We start from the raw sequence: 17052 nt of genomic DNA on the forward strand, positions 1-17052 counted from the left end.
TAGTTGTCTAACAAGTTTTTTGACGATAATGAAAAGAAGGATGATGTCGCCTACACTAAAGTCAGACTTCACAACAGTACAAGAGAAAGACAGGAGCGAAAAAAATGTAACGAAAACGGCGGCGAGATCTCTGGACCAGAGAAATGGCGAAATGCTTTCCAAGCATTGCAAGCGCTGCTCAATCAAGCATGGCTGATTTTATCAGCCATGATTTCAACTTCCACACTGTATTGGAGAAGAATAAGAAGGTGAGGAGATAGCTGGCAACGATACAAGTGCAGACTACATTATCTGTGGAATCAACTCTGACTTGACATGTGAGCAGTACCTTATGCGCAGAATGCAAGAAGCGTGAGCTCAATGTTGTTGAGATCGTGAAAAAGTGCAAGGGTCTTGCTTCGCTGCTAAAACTCGTATCTAAATCCCGGTGCAGCACTGATTTTTGCTCCAAACACATTGCATCAAGCTGTACTTGAAAGTCAGCGCGACAGTTTTGTGACAAATGTGAAAGCAGCACTTGCTGCATGGGCACTGGACATGCTTGGCTGTTGAGCCTTTATGATATCCTTGTTCTACCCAAACCACCTCGCCACAAGACATTTCACAACATCTCCAAAAAAGTGCAAGCTGCAGCCACTAAAGCCGTCACTGACATCACTCCAATACTTAACGTAACCATAAGGTTACGTTAAGTATTGTAACCATAAGGTTACATATAACCATAAGGTTACAGACTATATTCTCACGAAGTTTTATGTTGTTAAAGAGGGTAATTAGGGCACATAACACAGAAATAAATTTTCAGTGGCGTTTTTTTCAGTTTGGCGTTTTTGTCCATCATTCCGAGTTTGTGCACACTGTTTCGCCCCCTCAAAGTTGCCACATTACAACAAAATTTTACACACACGTTCATTAGGAAGCACAAAAAGGACAAATCTTGTTAATTACACAACTTTGGCTCAGACAGCGCAGACTAGGCAGTTGGAGGTCGATAGGAGGGCCCTTAACTTGACTGTGCATCTAAATAGGCTGATTATAATGATGATGGTGGAACTTGTGTCGCTAAGTATTTATGACCGTCCTAAAAAAAAAAGGAATGTACACACACCACTAGTCATTTTTTTTCCCTGCTGAAAAAAAAATGGAGATATAAATTTCTCAGGTAGGTTTGTCCACACAGCAGTTCATAAGAAACCACCTGCACTGTTCCAGAATCCACAATACTAAATTATAAATCGACAATACTGTTCATAAGAAAGGCTAAATTTGACTTTGTCATGCTTCATGTAGCATCGCCTGTAACAGCTATCCGTAAATCGACTGCACAATGGCAAGAGCTGGATCTTTACTGTGCAAATTTCAGCCTCGAAGCTTACAAACAAAACAAAATTCAAGTCGAGTTAATAAAATTTAAGTCAGGTGACTAGACTTCAAAAGTACGAGCTCCCACCCACTGTATTTGCACACGTATAACCCACACGAAATTTCGGGTGCCAGTATTAGACAAATTTCACCCCAAAGTACAGCTTCACCGCAATGCACGGAACGTTGTAATGGGATTACTATCACTGCACTTTCTCCCCCACTCCACTCTAACCGGCTTACTGTCATCAGCAAGAAGAAAGTGAAGTTTCACTCTTAGGGCTGGCCCACTGCGTTATCCTATCTTTACTGCGAGCATGCCTGCTGCCACCGTGACGTGACGAAGTGAGAGTGTTGAAGACGATAAGATAACAGGAGCTGCTGCCAGCACAATAGGGGAGCTTTCTACAACCTAGCAGTTACTCGAGGGCAATCAGCTCTTTCAGACGTTCTTCACCGTATAGCAACGTTCTTGTCAGCTGCATATATTTAAAGCGAAGTTGTTGTAAACTTTTATAAAGTAGCTACAGTGCGAATAGAAACAAGGACACAGAAAGACGACGGGACGAGCGCTGTAGCTACTTTTCAAAATCAACTACCAACTCGCCCAACAGTACACCTTGTTGAGCATAATAAACTAGTTCCCCCATTTATTGTTTGTTTGGGTGTGCTTTTCCTGCGTGAGTAGACCAAAAAAAGCCCCCCCCCCCCCCCCCCCCCCCTCCCCCACCCCCCTCCTCATCCTCCTCCTCCTCATATCAGCACGCCCTCTTCCTTTAGCCACCTATTCAACTCCGGATGACGCTTCATACTTTGATCTAAGACAGCATCCATACAATAACAACTAGAGAGGAAACTGTCGCTAGTGTCAACACAAACCCCGAGACGGCGCTTACACTTCGATGGGAATGATGGGTAGTTCTGGAACCGGTTTGTGTATGATCAGAACAGGTCTATGGCTGCGCAAATTGAGTTTTTTGTCAACAAAACTGTTATTGCACGGTTCACTGTTAACAAATTGCATGGCAAATGACAAAGTTAAATACCAAAAACAGCTTTTGTGCGAAATAAAACGGCGCGTTTAAATAGAAAGCAGACGCAGAGTCGAGAAGGTTTGCGGAGTACGTTTGCCATTTGCCGCCAACTGCAGCAGGACACGGAATTCTCCAAAAACTGTAAAGGCACATTCCCACTGGCGATTTGTCTCATCGCGCGACGGCGCGCGTCGCGCGCTGAGGCGTTGAGGTGGTGTTCGCACTTGCGATGAGCGATGATGCGACTGCGTTCAGCGCAGCTGCTTCCCGACTTGTACATACGACCTCGTTGGTGCGTCAACCATTCGAAGTCAAAGAATACGCGACAAAAGCAGGTAGAAATCAAACTAAAACACATGCCACTAACCTGGAGCAATGCCGAAAGCATTTGCATGTTGCGGGAGGAGCAGAAAATAACAAACTCACGAAGGCTCTTTTCAACATATTATTGCACGAAGAAATGCACACGCTTGCTTTCACGCCACAACACCCGCATCACGGCCCACAAATGTCGCTTCTTTTCACATGCGCAACGTTCTGACGCCTCCGAACTCTATGCGTGTTTACCAGTCGCCGATAGACGAAGAGGCTGCAAGTCAACCTACCGTCTCGCTGTCCACCTAGCTCTATTTACAATCCATACACGCTTCTCCACACTGATGAGTTCCACGCTATTCGTTGATTAGTGCACGCGCACGCTGAAGCCACTGACCAAAGAACCGATGCACACGGGAAGTTGCTTGCCGGCCCGACACGGCGGGTACAGCGATAGCGGGCCAAGTGCCTGGCCGCCTGGCCGAGCCAGCCGAGCGAGCCAGCGGCGGTGGCGGGGGCGGCTCGTCCTCGCCCGCCCGCAGCGTTTGCATACCGGATATAAAGAAACGTTTCGTTTCCGGCTACGTCAGCCGACTCCGCTGCCATGATTGGCTTACCGGTTTTGCGGGGCCGTCGCGCGATGAGGGAATTCGGACCGAGAGCGATCGGCTCCGCCGTCACAAAACGCCAAAAAGCGACGGCCGGCTCGTCGCTTTGCGATGTCGCTTTTAGTCGCGCGACGAGGCACATCGCCAGTGGGAATGTGCCTTAAAAGTTTCGACACTTGTAGGTTTTAACATTAAGAAAAGTTTCCCGATCCTAAAAAGAAACCGATTACTTTTTGGAGAAGTTATCCTAGCGTGAATTGGTGACATTCATCAAGCTGCATTCCTATCAGCCGCCGGTATTGCTGGTCTACGCCGTAGGAGCCAGCGTTCGCACGAGAGGTGTGGCTGTTCCAAGCAATTCGCAACTATCATCAGCTTCGAAAAATACATTTCTCTGCAGAATGAGCAGCGTAGCAACTCCTAATTCGCAGACAACTTTGCGGCACGCAGCGCCATCATTGGTGTTTTCGTGCTCGCTGCGCCGGCAATGAATTGATAACCCAACCAATTCGCACATTTCACTCAGGGCGGCGTCAGTGCGCGCACGGCATGCAGTTCAAGGAGAAACGTATTTTTGAACATTTCTTCCCACACCCCGCGTAGGCGAATGCGTTCATGTAAGTCCAAAACAAAAATGAAACTGCCTGCCCAATTCAATCCATAGCAACTTCCACAAGCGATCAAGCACCAATCGAATCCAGAACTACCCATCCCGCCCATTGCGGTGATGATGGCAGCACTAGATTCCTCTCTAATTGTTATTGTATGAAACTCATGCTTACACCCCCCCGCCCCCCTTCCCCTTTTTTGTATCGATAGACCGAGAAAAGCCACTCGTGACCAATCAATAACCCCACAAACATCTCCCCTGGCCATCGACCTTCATAGAGCAGAATAAAGTTTAATTTTTCTTATCTGACACATGTTTGTTGTTCTTCCCCGTGCAGATAAACAAACACATTAGGTGATGCCTACGGGTATGTTTGTTTGCTATCTGGCTAAGAGCAATGTAATCGGCGCAATACTGCTTTTTCACGATGAGAAAGGTTGCCTGATGTGCCCATCTGCATAGGTGATGTGCGGGGTTACTTTCTGCTGCTTCTCAGTGCAGCCACTACACTGGGGTGCGGGTTAATTGGGATGATGGGTTATGCCTGGAAAAATACGGTGCTTCTGCTTTACCAAACCGCTCCTGGTACTCACATGTGATGCAATGCGCGCAGACTTAATCAAAAATAAAAGTGAGGCGACGAACTACGGAAAAAAAAATATACGACAGAAAAAAATATACGCGGTTTTTCAACATGCGGCAAAGATTGGGGAACGAAAAAAACTCGCCGCATCCTGCATTTTATCGTATCGAGCTCCACTGCATCTAGGTTCGAGTGCATTCACACATGCCTAGTTCCGAGATGTATTCGAGCATCTATCGGGTATTGCTGCTTTTTGAGGAACGCCGTGCCACAAATAAATTTATGTGAATCATCAACCAACCCTACCTCGAAGTGTTCACTCCCCGTTCAAGACTAGCACATGTCTACAGCGCCAAGAAAAGCTCGCACTGACCACATTGTTGCCGTTTTTGGTCGAGAAGGGCTCCCCGCAGCCCAGGAGGTAGTCGGGGTTGAGGATGTTCTCCGCACAGGCCGCCGCCAGCGCGACGATGTCGGGGTGCGGCGGGCCATTGCTCTGCCCCAGCTGGTTTTCCAGGCTCTTGAGAAAATCCTCTTCTTTGGGTTCCTTGCCGTCCACCATCTGCACACCGAACCGCCCAGCCCGGTCAATCGGACGCCGTTTTAAAGCGGAAGCTTCGCTAGTGGAACCAATGGCGTCCTGTCAAAAAGCTAATGCATTTCCCCGTAGACCGGTTGGTTGACCAAAAAGCTTTGATAAGATCTCTGTGCACGTAGCACGTGCGTCAAACCAGGCTTCCATTCTGTCAAAACGGTTCCTCGAAAATTGTGACAAAAAGGAACGCTTCTCGACAAGGCAATACGCACATCGAACATGAAAAAGGAGTACAATAGTACACCTCAGTCTTAAAAACCATGTATCGGTATACATTTAGATCATTCGTAGATGCATTTGCTTCGTGCGCAAACACACATCGCAAGGGTTCGTTCTTAGTTTGCGATTTGGGTCTTTGAAAGGTTTGACGATCGATTGAATGCACTTTCAGTGAAGGTTGGGTGCGCTTTTGGCGAAGGTTTTGATGCACTTTTGACGCAGTTGTTTCAATGTTAGAAAGCTTCCGCCCTTCTTTCAACTTTCCTGAGGAAGGGATGGTAAAGTTTGTGCCAGCGATGACACCGACGATGGCTAAGGAAATTGGCCGCGTGTCTGCTTGCTTCGCTGCAAATGCCGCCAAAACATCAGTCTTCCGCTGCCCCTGCCACATAACTGCCTCTTCTCCTCCTCCCCGTTCCAGCCCTCACACTCTCTCCACGATGAACGCAATAGAGGTATGCTCAATGCAATTTTCTTCATGCTCGCACTGTTTATGTAAGCTGTCAGAATATTTTTTTTTTCTGTTTTTCTTGGAGCAGCTCGAGCCAACACATTTGGTTTTAGTGACCGTTTATCTAACCTCTCTGGCACAGCATTTTTACGTGTTTTTTAATGCGGAAGTGTTTTATGCCGGGGTCCACCAGGGTCTCACGACATCCTATCCATCACGGAAATGACATCGGCAGAAAAACTTCGATTTATGTGGTTGCACCGGGATTCAAGCCACGAACTCTTTCGCCGCAAGGGGAAGTACGAAACGCGCTCCAGACTGCACTATGAACAGACGCAGGAATAGGACAACAAAGGCGCCTTATATCATTCCTTTCAGATGGTGCTGCCATCTAGGAGAGACGAAGCGAAGTAGTGCATCATGACGCTAATGAGCACCGACAGATGGCGCCTCGATGCCAGCGCCTACGTGTACGGGGGACGCGCAGCGTAAGCTGCGGAGAGGCCGACTTACGGATGTCATGCTTGTGACACGGTCCGCTGCTCCTTTCGCTGCAGCGGACCATGTGCTCACCAAACGATTCACTGCCAACCCGTTTGGTTTTGTTCGCACTGACGGTTTGCGAGCTCCTGTGGTTTCAGTCGGACTTACGCAATGCTCCGGCGTGTGCAATCCAGTGTGCCGTACCGACGAAATATAAATGGTGATGTGCAAGTTCATATCGATGCACAATAAACATTCAACTGCTCCTGTGAAGGCACATTTCACTTTCGTGTTTTACTGGTTCCTACGGAAGAGAGAACCACATTTCTTTCCGTTTGTATTGCACAAACCACAGTTGAGCGCATATTCCTAATTGGAAGAACACTGGTACCGTTGGTTGTGTACTTTTATTTTGCCTCAAAATATGCCTGTGGTTCCTTTTGCACTGAATAAAGTGGACATGTGGGAGGCATGCCACCGTTTTTAGTAGTTTTAGAAAATATCGCCTGTATGTGCTTTATGTTCGAGCATTCCTTCAAGTGTGTTTTATCCAGGCAGCTGAATTGAGTGAGGCACACTGACAGACCAACATTACCACACTTGAGTAGCCCAAGGAAGACTATCGTCATTAAAATGGCCTCCTTGCAACATGCCACGATTCTACCAACAAACAACAACACCCTCATTTCCTTGGAGAAACAAGATTACCTTGCCGTTATCTATAAGGCATCCCAGCTGTACGACCTAATACACAAAAACAACGCCCCATTGCCCTTTTGAGACCAGAAACCTTGGCACTACAGACCACTCAATTAGCACGTGGAACGCAGTTGGCAGTGGTAGTCAACATGGTGAAAGTGGAAGCTTTAAGCGGATGACGCTGACTGTGATATCCTGCCAGCTTGCCTCCACAAACCTCGTCACTACATACCGCTCAATTAGTATGTGGAACGTAGTTGGCAGTAGTGCTCAACACTGTGAAAGCCACAGCCTTAAGCAGATGATGTTGACCGCAATATACTGCCAGGATGCATCTAGAAACCTCGGCTCTACAGACCACTCAATTAGCATGTGGAACACACTTGGTAGTTGGTACTAGTGCTCAAAACGGCCACAGCCTCAAGTGCTCAAGTCACAGCCTCAGGTGAACGACTAAAAAAAAAAGGAGGGGTTGCTAATCGTGGGAAGAGTTCACTGACTGTACTACCATGCGAAGATGCTTCCAGAAACTTTAGCACTACAGACCACTCCATTAGCATGTGGAACGCACTTTGTACCACTAGTGCTCAAACCAGTGAAAGCTACAGCTTCAGCTGATTGACAAACATAAGTAACAATAAGAGTTTGCTGATGATCATGGAGGGATTTCACTGACTTTGCTATCCTGTGAGGATGGATGCCTTCAGAAACCGTGGCACTACAGACCACTCAATTAGCACATGGAACGCACTTGTTACTGGTGCTCAAAATGGTGAGTCACAACCTCAGATGGACGAATGTCAGCAACGATAAGGAGGAGACTTCACTGACCGTGATATCCTGCAACGATGCCTTTAGAAACCTAGGCACTACAGACCACTCAATTAACACGTGGAACACACTTGGAACTCGTGCCGAAATCGGTAAAAGCTGCAGCCTTGTGTGGGCAAGTGTAAACAACGATAACAGGGAGAGGTCACTAACCGTGCTGTCCTGTGAGGACGCCTCGCTGCTTTTCTTGGAGTCCTCCTTGGAGACGGACGGCGGCGCATCTTTGTGGTTCTTGCTCTCCGCCGCTTCTTCCTCTTCCTCTCCGGTTGACGCATGCACCGACGCCGCTGCCCTGACCGTGGCCGGGAACTTGGCAATGGTGCCCACAAGCGGCCGTGCCCAGCCAATGTGGAGCACGGGCGTGGCTGAACCTGCGGGAAACAGGCAGAAGATTGATTGATTGATTGATTGATTGATTGATTGATTGATTGATTGATTGCGGGGTTTAACGCACCGACACTACACAGGCGATGAGGCGCACTGTAGTGGAGGGCTCCCAATTAATTTTGACCACCTGCCGATCTTCAACGTGCACCAAAATCTCGAACACACGGGCGTTTTCGCTTTTCGCATCCATCAGAAAAGCGGCCACCGCGGCCGAGAATCGAACCCGCGTCCATGGGCTCAGCAGCACAACTCCACAGCCACTGAGCCACCACGGTGGGTAAAAAACAGGCAGGAGAAACGAGTGTATTCCGTTTAAGCTTACCACCTCTTCGGCGATGTCTACTCTTGGGTGACAGCCTATGAGAGAAACGTCGTCACAGTAGCGAGCCAGCAGCCTACTGAATGCACTGGACGAACTAGAAAATGTCGGATAACAGCAGTGTGCGTATGTAATAAAATTCCTGCAATGCCGGCGCTTTCTCGTTTCACTTTTTTTTTGGTGCACTGAACAGATTATTAATGTAATTCATCTCCCTCATAGCTTTCAGGCCCTGAAAGATGCCATAGGGAAGCATTCATAATTTAAAAATGCATTTAAATTGTAAAGTACAGGCATGACATCAATGTTTGCTGCACTTTATAATAATAATACCGTATTTACTCGCATAATCCTCGCACTTTTTTTTCGAAGAAGTCAATGCGAAGTTAGGGGTGCGAGAATTATGCGGGGAAAAAAATATGGTGCACAGTGTTGCCAATTTGCCTTCTGCCAATCCCGCTAAATGTAGCGATCGTTTTTTGTATATGTAAGCTCAGTGTTGCCAACAGCAGCTATTTCTTTTTATTTTATAATTTACAACGTAAACAGTATCCCGTCGATCAGCGATCATGAAATTGCCGCCTTTGCTTTCTGGCGCGCGCCCTATCTCGTCGTCATGTGCGTGCCCTACTTGCGAAGCTCGACAGTAACGCACGTTGAAGTCGGTGACGCCAAAGTGCCTGCCTGCGGCGCGGTTGCCGTGTTCGATAGCGTACTCTATCGCTTTCAATTTGAAAGCGGCAGTGTAGCTGGCGTTCTTCCCCATGGCGAAGTGGCACCAAGCACAAAACAGAGATCAAAAAGTTCTCAAAATGGCAGCGAGCTATCCACCACTGACGCGAGTGACTCACTGACTGCTGCCGCTCAACACGACGGGACCACGACGGCGACACGACGACACGACAGCGGGCTGCGCGAACATCGTCTAGTTGCGCGCACGCGAAACCGGCTCAAGGACAGTGTCAAAACATTCTTTCCGATGCGTAATTTTTTATTCCGTGTGTGTGAGTAGCGTGTTAGGGCGCCTGTTAGGGAGTAGCCATGCAGGTTGTTAAGGCGCCTGGATGGCCTTGGATACACAGCGCTCTCCGCCGAACGGAGAGGCGGCGGGGGAGGGCGCGCGTTGGAGAGCGCGTGCACCATGCGGGTTTCGCGAGCAGGCAACTTTCGCCGCTGCAAAGTTGGGGGTGCGAGGATTATGCGAGGAACCAAAAAATCCAAGTTTTGGTGGCTCACATTAGGGGTGCGAGGATTACGCGAGTGCAAGGATTACGCGAGTAAATACGGTAATTAATCAGAAAATGTGTTATGAATGAATGTGCTCCTACGTCAGCACTTACTCTAGATGCCTGGGGTTCAGTTCTGGCTGCAACCATAGCCCAGTATTGGGGAACACGCCCATTAACTGGTCCACAACTGTGGCCAGAGTCTCTATTTCAAGTGCAACTCGCCGTTTAACCATATTCTGACCATTAATATGCCTGTTGGTGTCACCACTTCGCTCAAAGAGGAAGATTTCGGTTCCAAGTTGTGCAGTGAATACCAGCGACGACAATGACAGGCATATGTAAGGATAAATCTTTGGAGCCAGGCATAGATCGTCCCATTCCGCAGGAAATAAAATAAAATAATTCAGTGCCATTCAACTCGTTAAAGGTGGAGGACGAGCGAAGCTGTTTGTGCGATACTGGTTGGCCACCAACGATCGCTCAAACCACGCCATCGCACCGGGGAAGCATTCAGCGGGATTGTAGCCCTGTTGTCGTCTTGCATTTTTGGCCTGACGATTTTTGGGTCTTGCCTGGCATTGAGCGTACAATTGGAAACCGCACGGCCTGATCGTCGTCAGCAGTTTCCTTCTGGCGCATTTGCAATTCTTTTTTCACGAGTGGGCTTCGCTGCGCGACACACAATGTGGGAAAGCCAACTTACAAAGACCAAGCTTACATTGACCCCTTCAAAGGCAGCTTCACCTCTAAACACAAATGCACTGCTGGGAAGAAAGTCTTCCTGGGCAATATATGCCATCTTGTATTGAAATATGAAGCACTGGAGGCGAACAGCTGACTGAAGGGAGAGGGGGCGGCTTTTGTCCCCATGCACAGAAAGCAGGGGAGCTGCCCTAGAATAGCTCCAATGTATAAATAGGGGCAGCGTCCCTACCTTCCTCCCAGGCGCACAGTCCGTCGTAGAAGCGCAGCAGGTGCGCAAAGCAGCCCGGGTCCTGCAGCAGGGAGCCGTCACCCGAGCTGCTCAGCTTGACCAGCTGGGGCACCAGCTCGTTGGCTATCTCCATGAACTCCTTGTAGATCTCCTCGTCCTCACGCCCATAGTTGAACCTGGACGGGGAGGAGGCCAAAGCGAGAACAAGGAAAACCAGCTGTGTGAACACTGCGGCAATGCCAAAGTAGTTTGAACTTTCAAGCACTTGCAATACTTGTCAAATGGATTACATTTGCTAAACAGCTTCACAGTTAAAAAAAAGCTTTTTCTCGATGTACTTGCACGTTATCATGTGTGATGAGGCAGAGGACAGAGGTGGTGTGTGTGACGGACAAGGCGTCGATGACGAGGACGTTGATTAAGATGAGACAGTAGACTGTGGACTCTGCGGGTATGTGCCAGTACAAGCTTGCCACAAGGGAACTAGCGGGATAACAGGAAGGCTGAATGCGACGTCAGAAGGGGAGGAAGAAGAGGAGATTGTGGCTGGGACGAAGCAGGGGTGACAGTGGGGTATTTGGAGGAACACGGTTGTGAGGGCTACCCACCCACAAGACGTGGTAGCCCGTGGTCTGCCGAGTCCGTCATGGAGGACGCCCGGAGACCCAGCCAGCTTACAGCGCCAGCCACATCTACCTGCTGCTCGACGGCCGCGCATTGAATCGCCGGCATCGACTGGGCGACGTGGTGCTCCCGTGCCTGACTGCGGAGCCAGCAAGTCTACTGGCTCCAACGTCAGCCGTGCATTATAATCGCTGGCATCGAGGGTGCGACGTGCACTTCACAAATAAACGGCTAATAAAAGAAACGTCTCACGTGCGGTACCACCCTTGATGCAGAGCCAAATGTCTTCAATGTGGTGGCTGTTGGTGGCTCGTCACAGCAACAGCCGCCGCATCGAAGACATTTGGCTCTGCCTCAAGGGCGGCACCGCACCTGAGACGTTTCTTTTATTAGCTGTTTATGTGTGAACTGCACTTGGACTCATTAGTTTTTCTGGTTTTGCTAAACCTTGTGTCCTTAGTATAGAGGCTATGATAGCATTCTGTTGGTGACTGCACATTCATATCGTTAGCTCGTCTCATAGAGATAAATGTTTGCATCCGTCATCAGAGAGTTTCTCAAGTGCCTGTCTCATTTGTGCGACGCAAGTCTAGCCACCAATCCCACCACATATGTTAGGCTTTGTCTTCTGTTACGTTTGCTGACTATCTGTTCTATCTCTTTAGCCGGTACTGGTTACTATTTAGCTGGTAGGGGAGGGGGGAGCTCACTTGCGGATGACGTCAGCAGCATCCGCCCATGCCCGAAGCGCTTCCTTGAGTCGGCCACTGCGGAAGAGGAATCCACCGAGGTAGGTGTACGGGTAGACGTGGTGGTTGTGGTAGTAGGTGCGCGACGCATGGACTGCCTCCGCGAACAAGTCCTGCGGCGGCGGTCGGCCTGGCGTCGGGAACAGTCCTTCCAACTCGCCCAGGTTCCCCAGGGCCATGGGGTAGTTCCGCAGGTGGCCTTTATCGTATAGGAGCCACAGCAGTTGCTGCAACAACCACCACCCACGAAGCGGTCAGTTATAAAAAAACAAACAGTGTGATCACAGCAAAGGAACATTAAAGATTCACAGTGCTGTGCCAGCTAATCAATGCACCTCTCTGAAATAAAAAAAAAAAATAAGGCCATTCCACTCAACATAAAGGCTGTCAGAAGTGCAGAGCAGTGATTCGCCATAATGGGCTGCGGCGCCGTTATCCACTCACTGCTACCACCCAATGCCATTCAAATTTCCCGCCTTCGCGGTGCTCGCGCGCCCCTTGCCTGAAACAGCACCAGTAGGAGTTCTGTTCTCTTTGTGCTTGCTTTTCCTCCCGCATGTGCCGCTGTTGCACTGCCACTTTTCGCTTACTATCGTAAAAACCAACCCAAAGAGCATTCATAACTAAACGAATGCGGGCGCTGCCAGTTAATTACGTACATCTTGCCTCAAACGTACCTACAGTTTTCTTTGCGCTAAACGACCGGGAGATGTATTACATGCGCCAGCAGTTCACGAGTTTCGAATGCTTATGACTATAAAAACCACTTGTCTTTCGAAGCCTCTGGGTTACGCAGCAACCCAATGCATTCTATTAAAGGCATTTCCCACTTAGAAAGCTAGTGAGTGCACAGAGAAAACACACCGAGGGCATGAATGAAACGGACGGAATTTTCAGCTAAACTTTAATAGCTACAAGTGTGAAAATCATTGAATTTCTGTGCAAACTGAATTTTAATCAAAGTCTTGAATAGTAACAAACACTATTTTGAATGTCAAATTGAATACTGAACAGTAAATTTTTTTAACTGAATTGAAAGGAACCCTCCAGGAATAAAATGTCGGCATAGAACTGTCTCTATATTGATTTATTGTAGGGTTTTACGCGCCGACGCAACGCAGGAGCGCCGTAGTTGAGGGCTCCGGATTAATTTTGACCACCTGGGCTCCTACCTTTTTACAACACTTTGGAATGGGTTCAGATGAGGTGAGGCCAACAATGCAGGGGACATTAGCACTATTATTTGGAAAACACCAATCAGTTGCACCTGTGGCCCTGTTCAGTTGAAGTTCAAACAATGGGGTCCCTTCCCTTTGATCGTCTACGGGGACCAACATGCACTATTAAAGGGACACTGAAGTGAATTTGTCACGCTCCCGTTTTTGCTTGCACTGCGTAGACTGGCTCAAATTAGCACACGTTTCATTGTTTATCCGGTTGAAAAATCGGTAATTATTTTACAAAGCGCGAAAGAAGAAAAACTACCATGCGTGGTTTGCGGCGGCCGCACCAACTAAGGCTGTGACGATGGGAGGAGGGGGCACTGTGATTGGACGATGCCCAAGGTTAGCAATCAAACAAGTTTCGGTTTCGATTTCGGTTCTGTAGAACACAACCAACGGCATTGTTGGATGGGCATTCTCAATATCTCAGTAATCATCGTACCGCGCTTCTGCCATGTTGTCGGTTGTAAAATGCATAAGATAAGCCTGCCAGGACGGCTTGGAATCGTAGCATTCACTAGCCGAGGCCTACGCAGTGCATGAACGCCCTCCGCGTCCCCGCAGACGCCCAAATGCGATGCGCTTTTCCCCTATATTTGGAGCTTGCCTCACTCATGCCTGTATCGTAAAAAGACTGTTCGCACCAGGCCAAGGGTCTGTTGATTCTGGCCTGTGCCCACTGCCCGCAAGCAGTCGGTGCTTATGGAAACAGCACGCCAACGAGAACTGGCTAGCTCGCCAGTGCCAGCCTGTGCACGTTCTGTGAACTAGTTCGTGGAGCAATGAACGTTGTGGCCCAAAAAAAGGTGAACTCAGTATAGAAAACATCGGCGGAAAACAAAAAAGTTAACTTATAAAAAAAAAACCACGTAGCGGCGGGGATTTAGACTTGTGACTAGCAAAACACTTGCACTGACATACCTAGCGCTCCAAACAACTCGGCCACGGGCGAGCGCTGCCGACCTTGGAAATATAAGGTATATAATGTATAACCAGTTTACACTTTTATTGAGTTTTAGCATTCCAAGAAGCTTAGGTGACTAATTGTTGTTTTGCGCTCGTGCAGTAAGCATCCCCCAAGTTTCCATAATATCTCACGTCTAGCAATTGCATTTCTTAGACGGAAAAACGTTCGCAGATGCGTAGGCGTGCTGCTGGCCGTTGTGCTTGTTCGCCCAGCGCAAAAAAGTTCTTCCCGCACCCTAGTTTTACGCTGTACGGTAAAAATATCAGTTGATTTTATTTCCTTAGTACCTATATTGACTTCGCTGACTCTTCTTCCGCCTTCAAGAGGCCTTATATTTTCCTACTGGCGAACCAGTCAGCGAAGCGTCGCATGTGCGCTTGTGCAGCGCTTGTGTGAAGCGACCTTGACTTGGAGCTAGATACAGTGTACAAACTAACCAAGTAAAGAAAGGCACATTCTTCCATTCACAAACGTGTCCTGGCTTCGTTCCAACTGAGCGAACGAATTGCAACGACCCGTCGGCGGCCGGCGGACGAAACGCTGGACCGACTGACTCTGTCTGAAGGCCGGGGAGCCGTGCAGTAGCGCAGTCAATTGCGAGCTCGGCTCCTCCCGACGTCACACGAAAACGCCACAGAAAATGGGCGAGCGTAAAGAAAGGAGGACAGCATTTTCGAATTAATTTTTCTACTAAATAAAATCGCGTAAACGCGCCCAGAGTGGCCGAAACATGGCCTGGGGACTCCGGACTACAATTTGCGCTAGTAATCCCGCAATGTTTACATATCACTTCAGTGTCCCTTTAATAGAGTACAGACGGAGTATATTGTACGGGGTGCAAAGGGAGTCGAAGCTGTAAGAAGAGTATAAAATGGAGTAAATTGTGCACAGTACATGGGACTCAAATGAAGCTGTAAGCAGAGTACACATGGAGTCAAAAGGGAGTACAGTTGAAACAGCACCAATAAAGACCGCATGTGCACGCACACACCTGCTGCAGACTGACGAGCTCGGTGCTGTCAGTGGTGGGGGAGATGGTGGGGTTGATAGCAGAGACAAGCGCTGCCACCTCGGTGGCCCGGGTGCACTGGATGGCGTGGCCGTTGAGGTAGAGCCAACTCTTGTCCTGTGGGATGGGCTGGCCTCGTCGGTCTTCGTTGCCCTTGCCTGCACAGAATGCAGCAATGGTTACTCCCCCAACCATGGCACGAAGGTTTGCCACAGGGCCTTGTTCATGTGTGGTTCACATTAAGGCGGTCAGTGCATTTTTTTTACAGCAGCAACAACACAGGGAAGGCCTTTACACTGCCTCCATGCTCGGGATGAATGTGGCTATATGAGGATCTTTGAAACCCAGCACACTAGATTCTGCAAGCGAACACGTTCCACCAAGTTGATCAATGAGAGGTGTGCCCTTGGACGAATAATGTGGCATTTCTGACTGACTCTACCCTGCTTGCTTGTCATTGACATGCCCCACAAAAGGACGTCTCAAAGAACAAAACTTTCCCTGCAACTTGCTCTCAGAGCCGATTGCTTGGAGGCCCAATACATCTGATGTTGTTCAGGAATAAAAAGGTAACCACATGCAGTGATGGCAACGGGCAATGCAAAAAACACCTCAACGGGTACAGCGAAAAAATTTTCACACAGGGCGCCGGGAGGCTGCGACGACGGCAAAAGGCCATCACCGTCGCTCGCTTTTGGCAGGTCGGAAGCAGCCCACAAGTGAGCGACAGCGACAAGCAACAGTGACAGAAGGCATTGACAACAGTGTATTAATTTTTTTTTGCTGGTCGCTGTTGCCCACACTATTTGTTTGCTGAACCCATTGAGTTGAGTCTTTCACATCACTTGTCGCCGTCACTGCATGCGGTTACCCCTCAAAACGTTTCTCCACCTCTATCCCGCAACCGTGAATATACTATTGAAACAGCACCTCACAAGTTTTTTTTTTCCTTTACAAGTACTAAAATGGCTTCATAAACTTTCAAAAATGTATTTTCGACCTCACAAGTTTTTTTTCCTTTACAAGTACTAAAATGGCTTCATAAACTTTCAAAAATGTATTTTCGACACAAATATAATTTAATTTAGGATCTACGAAACACGCTTTTACAGTTCCTGCCACTTAATTTACATTAAAAAAAATCATGGACAGATGCCAGACACTGCAGTCAAAACAGAGGTGCTGCCGCCAGCTAGGCAACGAAAGCACCACAGTTGGAAATTGCCGACGAAAACAGAAACAAACAACAGCTAAACATACAGTTCAAGTATCTAAGTCACGCTTAACACTGATGCAATTCAGTAGTTACTCGGCAAACAAGGAAATGGTGGTGAGTTGGCCCATGGTACCCTTGCTCAAAAAAGAAAAGGCAAGGAGAGTTTTTCTCAGTGATACAATAATTGCCACATACAGTCCCCGAGGTATTATTTATTGTTAGATATCAAAGGCTTGAGGAACACAAATGTTTATTGAAAACTGGCCACACTTGGGCCGTACAAACACCGAATGACTGAATACGTAAGACAACTTTCCAAAAGCCTTCATAGCTGCCAGGTGGCGGAGCCACACGTCATGTTGGTTGCCGTGTTCCCTGTTGCTACCAAACACAGAGGCAACAGTCACAATACACAACATTTATTATTACCACCATTACTATAACCTTTCTTATTATATGCCATAGGGAGGGAAACGGCACCCCACCATACGTCCACCCTTTTCCCGTTCAGCCAAATAACTCGCTCCTACAGATCGTCCTCTACAGAAACTGCTGAATAAGAATTGCCAAAAGTGCCCCTCATTTCGCTACTCAGCAAATCTGCT

General features: G+C 48.2%; 1 protein-coding gene across 2 annotated transcripts in view; it reads right to left on the reverse strand.

The window, feature by feature from the left end:
- Mnn1 (menin 1) overlaps nucleotides 1-17052 on the reverse strand; it is a 42236-nt gene that overhangs the window by 13167 nt on the left and 12017 nt on the right. For both annotated transcript variants that reach the window (XM_077674261.1, XM_077674262.1), the window contains exons 3-7: nucleotides 15214-15389; nucleotides 11994-12259; nucleotides 10660-10835; nucleotides 7944-8161; nucleotides 4886-5074 (exon numbers count right to left, since the gene is read on the reverse strand). In XM_077674261.1, coding sequence (XP_077530387.1) covers nucleotides 4886-5074; nucleotides 7944-8161; nucleotides 10660-10835; nucleotides 11994-12259; nucleotides 15214-15389 — 1025 coding nt within the window. The remainder of the gene's footprint in view (nucleotides 1-4885; nucleotides 5075-7943; nucleotides 8162-10659; nucleotides 10836-11993; nucleotides 12260-15213; nucleotides 15390-17052) is intronic.

Source organism: Haemaphysalis longicornis, unplaced genomic scaffold (assembly GCF_048455015.1).
Source record: "Haemaphysalis longicornis isolate Haplotype H1 unplaced genomic scaffold, Haemaphysalis longicornis Haplotype H1 scaffold_6, whole genome shotgun sequence".
Taxonomy (NCBI): Eukaryota; Metazoa; Arthropoda; class Arachnida; order Ixodida; family Ixodidae; genus Haemaphysalis; species Haemaphysalis longicornis.